At 34.3% G+C, this 6,719-nt stretch overlaps 1 protein-coding gene across 1 annotated transcript; it reads left to right on the forward strand.

Moving 5' to 3' along the window:
• Positions 1-272: 272 nt before the first annotated feature.
• Positions 273-6,426, forward strand: LOC122588791 (dolichyl-diphosphooligosaccharide--protein glycosyltransferase 48 kDa subunit). The gene is made up of 13 exons (XM_043760991.1): positions 273-616; positions 736-872; positions 1,750-1,875; positions 2,988-3,041; positions 3,130-3,243; positions 3,505-3,560; positions 3,643-3,684; positions 3,813-3,888; positions 4,141-4,212; positions 4,662-4,787; positions 4,889-4,993; positions 5,919-6,002; positions 6,111-6,426. The coding sequence occupies exons 1-13, from the start codon at positions 349-351 to the stop codon at positions 6,156-6,158; spliced, it is 1,308 nt and encodes a 435-aa protein (XP_043616926.1). The 5' UTR covers positions 273-348; the 3' UTR covers positions 6,159-6,426.
• The last annotated feature ends 293 nt before the right edge of the window (positions 6,427-6,719 follow it).

Below are 6,719 nucleotides of genomic sequence, written 5' to 3' on the forward strand. Positions count from 1 at the left end.
TCAAATATCATTTATTAAATCTCTATTTTAACTTTTGAGCAGCAGCTATGTGTTGATACAAGACTTCTAGAGACATATTTGAATTCCACTCATTTTTTTTATGTGTCGGGACAAAACTTTTAGACATAGTTATACTCATTTTTATCGTTCTCAAAGAAAAACTAGAGTACTAGACTAAACAAAAAGTAGAAAAAAGTAAACAAATGTAAATTACAAGGACCGTTTATAACAAAGTCAAGTCAATGCCTTAAAATCCCAAAACACAACACTACTCAACTCCTCTACTCACACTTCCGATCCAAACCCTAAACACCAAAATCAATCAAATCAAAATCAAAATCCAAAAAAATGGCGAAATTATCAATCGCCATCGCATCGATCGCACTTATAATCACACTCGCTCACTCATTTTCAATCGATAATCCTACAGATCGCCGCATTTTAGTATTAGTCGACGATCTAGCTTTGAAATCATCTCATTCCATTTTCTTCAACTCTTTACAATCACGTGGATTTAATCTCGATTTCAAGCTTTCTGATGATCCTAAACTCGCTCTTCAGAGATACGGCCAGTATTTATACGACGGACTCATTTTGTTTTCTCCTAATACTGAAAGTAATCATATTAATTTACATCTAATTATATATATATATATTATATGTATATGTATATTTAGTTTTGGTTTTATTGTTTAGTTTTGTGAAATGATGGTTTTCTTTGAATTAATGAATTAGGATTTGGTGGATCGTTGGACGTGGCGGGGATATTGGATTTCGTTGATTCTGGTAAAGATTTGATAGTTGCGGCGGATTCGAATGTTTCGGATTTGATTCGGAGTATTGCTGCTGAGTGCGGTGTTGATTTTGATGAGGTAGTTTTTTTTCTATTGATATGTAGTCAGTTAAATTGTATGTAAAGTGTATAGCTAAGGGAATCTCTGTTAATGGAAACAAATCAAATGTGCTTTGTTAATGCGATTTTGAAAATGATTGATTAAAGAGATTCTGTTTTGTGACAATATGCGATAGGTTATTATATTATGTGAGATTAAAATTAAAATTGCGGAATTGACACTGAAAACGGAAGGTCAGAAGATAACAACCAATGTCAGCATACTTATGATAATTGACTATCATTATTGTCATGTGTGTACTTTTCTTACATTTTTAGTTTTTAGCTCGTTGATGTAGTGCTTGTCATCGATCGCTATACGTTTGTTTCAGCGTAATGAAGTAATCATTGAATAAGTAAAATGTTCGAAAAGGACTAAATATGTACTAGACTGGTATGTTTTAATAGATAACAAAAACAGTAGATGTGCTTTCTCCTTCATTATTATATGTTCACCACGTATACTTACTTTGCTCTATGATATGATAACTGCATGTATTTCCTTTCCTTGTGTGTGTGTGTGTGTATCACCATGATTTCCAAAGGGAACAAGTTTTGAAGTTTGAACTAGACTTCACGAATCTTGTGCTAGTAGTCATTTTGCAAAAGGCTATTCTTGAGTTGAAGCAACACATTCTACGATTAGGATTTATAAGTCTATTTGTATTATTGCTAACTTAATATATGATGTTGGTGACCACTTTTTTTGACAATTGATTTCATTTGTTTAACGGTATCCATTTCGGAATAGGGACCCTGAATAATAGTTCTTCTGATTCGTTATCATGTTGTGTAATTTCATTTTAGTGATTTTATTAACTGAGAGGCTGACTCTTTTTTTTCTATGCATTGCATAGGATTCATCCGCTGTAGTTATCGATCATGGTAGCTATGCTGTCTCAAAAACTGAGGGAGACCACACATTAATTGCTGCTGATGATTTCATTCAGTCTGATGTACTTTTGGGCAGTACAAAAATTGAGGTTAGTATTTGTAGTCAAATGGTGTCTTTTTTTGAGTAATCATGGGTGTCCTACTCGCATTATCATGGGTGTCCTACCCGCATTGCAAGCAGACTAATCCCAAGATTTGACTTGCTTTGCGAGCCCAGAGTCAAAGCAGGTGAGCCTCTGTAGCCACTATGGTATCTTTTATACCTTCACGTGCTTTTACCTTATGTTCCCCCATGCTGTACTGCCTAGGCAGATATATTCTTGACTACATATTAAACCCTTATTACTAGGCCTGCATCTTTTTAAGCTGTTAATTATCTCTGTTTTGTCTTCCCTTTTAGAATATATATTTAAGTGATGTGGAATCTATTTACTTTTTAGCTACCAATGCCTATGATCCTAATCTGCTTTTGGTACCACCGTAATGGGGGTAAGAGCGGAATGAATTCAAAAGGATATCCATTTCTGTCTTGTTACTGTAATAGGAGATCTGCCTGGGAACCCCTTTTTTGCCAAGTCACTTCTTTTACGTAACTTGTGTGTTGGGTATTTTATAAATTTTTATCTCATAAAGAAATGAAATTTAGAATATAATACTTGAAAGACAAGTAAAAATCTATCTGCTAATAAGAATGGTTTATTGAGAAACACGACCCCAAAACTTGTTCAATTTATGCAGTTGGTCTACGTTGACACTCACAGCATTCTTTTTTTAGATATAAAATGACCGCTTTCTGTTGTGTTAGAAAGCTGATAACCACATATAGCCGCAAAAAGAGTGTAAAAAATGCAATAGTTTAGTTTATTAAGGTGGAGTTATAGATCCTAATCAGGTCTGAAAAATAAAACAACCTGTTTTTTGTGGTGATGGAATAGCTACCATTTGTTATTGAATTCATAAAGAAGATACCAATTGCGAAAAATATAAACTGGCATCATGGCTATTAGTTTATCTCATTTCAGTACGAACTAGTATTAAGACTCTTTTTAAAGGAACGACTAGTTGTGGACGAAGAAGGAAGCATTCTGTTGCAGCCATTTTTCATTCGTGTTGAATGACCAGACAGATCATATAATCTTGTAGCAGTGTTTGATGACTTTATGTTGACTTATCTCAGTAAATTCTTTATTGCATGACACAGGCTCCTGTACTTTTTAAAGGAATTGGTCATTCTGTGAACCCTGCAAATAGCCTGGTAAGTTCAAAATGAAATATTGGTTAAATTGCTGGATACTTCCTGGTTCATTTGAGTCTTTTTTTTATATATTCGGCTTATGTTGCAGGTCTTGAAGGTTCTCTCGGCTTCTCCATCAGCATATTCTGCCAATCCAAAGTCTAAGCTGTCAAGTCCACCATCCCTTTCTGGATCTATCATTTCTTTGGTTTCAGTTGTTCAGGTACAGCTGATAGTTAGGACTGTACGAATAGTAATATATAAGGGGTTTAAGATGATTTAGTTGTATAAGGTGATTAGAAAAATAAAAATACGTTATTATTGTACGTATGCATGTTCATGAATGCCCTGATACTGTTGATACATTGACTTAGCACACTAACCGTGTACATGCTTCAGATGTTTAATTTTCTGTTTAATGTTGCCTAATAGAACTTAGTCAGTGAGATGCCAATCTCATAAGTTTATTCTTTTGATATTGCAGGCTAGAAATAATGCAAGAGCTGTGTTCTCTGGATCTTTAGATTTGTTCAGCAACAAGTATGTCAATTTTGCAGCTGTATGTAGAAACTGTTTATATCATATATTTTTTGGTTGTGGAACTAAACATTATGTTATGCAGATTCTTTAAATCACCAGTGCAGAAGGCAGGGAGCTCAAATAAGTGAGTGTATCTTCTTACTGTGTCTTTTACATTTCTGAGTTGATACAGGCACTATTATTTGACTTGTAAAGTTTGGATTTTGTTTCATTTTGTATTGCCAAAAACTTAGAAACTTATGCATGCAACAGATATGCAAAATCTGGCAATGAACAATTTGTTACTGAGCTTAGCAAATGGGTCTTTCATGAAAGAGGCCATTTGAAGGTAATATATCTGTTAGCTCCTTTTTGCCTAGCTTTATTATTTTTTTGGCTGTTCCATTGTGTAAATAAAAAAAAAAATCTGATTTCCGACTCTTTCATTAAGCCTGGATTTGCGGAAAAGAAAATTCTATTTGTTACTTGCTAAGGAGAGTTGGGGTTTCTTGTGACATTCCACATGCTCTACATCATTGCAAATGTATCTGAATGTTTAATATCAAAATTTCTTATAATCTTTAATCTTGAATGTTAACAGGCTGTAAATGTTAAACACCACAAAGTTGGCGAGACTGATGAACCTGCTATCTACAGGATCAATGATGACCTGGTAATCTTTCATATCATATGCCAACCTTTTGATCTTGTTAATTAAAGGTGACAAAATTGGTCGGGCCTGGTTGGGTAAGAGTCCAAACCGTAGTTTTGATTTGAGGCCGGTTAGGTTGACCGAAAGCACTTCTTGTCCAAATTTGAAGCTGTAAAAGGAACAAGTGTCATAAGTATTAACTTAGCGGTATTAAATTGATAGCAGTTTGTTTTGTGTTATGATCTATTTCACATGCTTGACTGACTCGACCTGTGGCTTAATATATTTTTTATTTAACCTTTTAAATTGTTAGAGATCAATGTAACCGGATTGACCCATTTATAAGTAAATGGGTTGAAATAGCTACCTTTACTATGAAGCTAAATTGTCATTGGTAAAGTATGACTTTGTTGCTTACCAAGAAAGGAAGAGGTTCATTTCCTGAACCTAGTTAATTTGTATTTTTCCAGGAGTACTCAGTCGAAATCTATGAGTGGTCTGGATCAAGTTGGGAACCATATGTTGCAAATGATGTTCAGGTTCAGTTTTACATGATGAGTCCCTATGTGTTGAAAACCATGTCTACTGATAACAAGGTACCTTCACTAAAGCCAATATGTCATACATTTTACTTTAGAATAGTTACTTTCTTAAAGCAGATGAACTTATCTCCTTCACTTTTTGTATTTATAAACAGGGTTTGTATCACGCGTCTTTCAAGGTGCCAGATGTTTATGGTGTTTTCCAGTTTAAGGTTGAATATCAGAGGCTTGGATACACTAGTTTGTCACTTGCAAAACAGGTACAAGTACTGTGTATGGTTACAGAACTTATGATGACTCAAGGTTATTAGCTTAGAGAGCAAACCATTTGGTAAATCTTTTTTGTGAAGTGCAAATATGCACTTCAAGTTCATTCAATTGCCCTTCCTGAGTGCCAAAATTGCATGTGCTTTTAAAGCTTGCCCACTGTGGGTAAGCCTGCGTTTTCTATAAACTAGATGGAGAAAGTGCCCGGTCGGGGAGTTTGGGTAATGGATTAAAAGTGGTGTAGGTCTTGGCATATAAGTTGATTTATATTATGGGTTGGATTGCATTTGTCTGGCCTATTAACAGTTTTCTGTCTTTTTTTTTAAGTTTTCATGTATAATTAATGTGTTAAATATTGTTGAAGCTATAGGGTGACTTGCATAGAAGTTTGTGCAACTATACCCTTTCTTATATGTATTGGGCTTTAAAATTTTTACCTTTCTTATATGATGTGACTTTCAATATGTTAATATTGTATGTATCTGACCTCTTACATAAAAAACTGGTGATTTGGCGCTGGTTTATAGGACTTGGCAACTTATATAGCTGCCATGCCAGCAAAAAAATGAATCTTCTGGTTCGCTAAAGTAGTCATCTGTTACATACAATAATAGCAAAGAATTGAAAGATTGGTACATTAGAGGGTAAATTCAAGTCTTGATACATACAATAATAAAAGAAGTATGTATTATTACAATAATTTACCAATATACTTGATGAAGTGATATTGAAGGTTTTATATTTCGAATACACTCCGGGCAGATTTTGTTATTCATTGTTTGATCGTTAAATTGAAACTGTAATCCAAATTGACCCATTTATGGAAATAGGTGGGTTGAAATGACCACCTTTACCATAAACCATAATTATCAACGAAAAAGACTATTACTACAACTTGGTTTTTTTATGTATTTGTAGATTCCAGTTCGGCCTTTCAGACATAACGAATATGAGAGATTTATTCCAACAGCTTTTCCATATTATGGTGCCTCATTTTCTACGGTACTACTCTCGCTTCCTCCGAATCTTGTGTTAAGATGAAAAGGGCACGATCTTGTGTGCATTAGTGGGACATGTTTAGAGTTTTGACACTATCTATTGTTGTTGCAGATGGCTGGATTTCTGATCTTCAGCTTTGTATACCTTTATAGCAAGTAGAAGCTAATTTAAAGATATCCTGTTTTAAAAACATCTTGAGATATTTTCAAGTAAAGTTTTATATCGTCAATTTAGGAGGTCTAATTTACAAATCTAAAGTGGATGTACCCTGTGGGTCATTTGATTATGTTACAATTTTGGGCAACATCCTGTCAACACTCAACATATTGCATTTTTAGTGCTTTTAGCAGTAAATTAGAGGAATGGAAGGTCCAAATGTCAAACAGAAGCATTCTCCATTAAATTTAGAGACAGTTTTTATATATGAGATTGCTGATCGCAATGTAGTGTGTTACAGTATATTTTCTAAATGAGTTGTGGTGCTTACTAGCTTGTGCTATATTTATTTTGTTTTGAGTTATGGCGCAACTACCTTGGCTCTAGTGCACTACCTTAGAGCATGTGTGGCTCGTCATAGTATTTCTTTTTATAGTTAGATGCGACTCCCTTAAGAGCTTGATCAAGTCGATGCCAATTTCTTGGTACGATGTGTTGAGTACAATTATGATCAACAAACTTAGTATGTCAGCACTGGTGTTTTTTGTTTTTCTTCCGGTGTGT

Source organism: Erigeron canadensis, chromosome 2, assembly GCF_010389155.1.
Source record: "Erigeron canadensis isolate Cc75 chromosome 2, C_canadensis_v1, whole genome shotgun sequence".
Taxonomy (NCBI): domain Eukaryota; kingdom Viridiplantae; phylum Streptophyta; class Magnoliopsida; order Asterales; family Asteraceae; genus Erigeron; species Erigeron canadensis.

What these genes read in the sequence shown, in the direction of transcription:
- LOC122588791 (XM_043760991.1), top strand. Translation starts at nt 349, where the DNA reads ATGGCGAAATTATCAATCGCCATCGCATCGATCGCACTTATAATCACA. An exon ending in GCGGTGTTGATTTTGATGAG is followed by an intron (nt 873 to 1,749) that starts GTAGTTTTTTTT and finishes TGCATTGCATAG; the next exon opens with GATTCATCCGCTGTAGTTAT. An exon ending in TGGGCAGTACAAAAATTGAG is followed by an intron (nt 1,876 to 2,987) that starts GTTAGTATTTGT and finishes TGCATGACACAG; the next exon opens with GCTCCTGTACTTTTTAAAGG.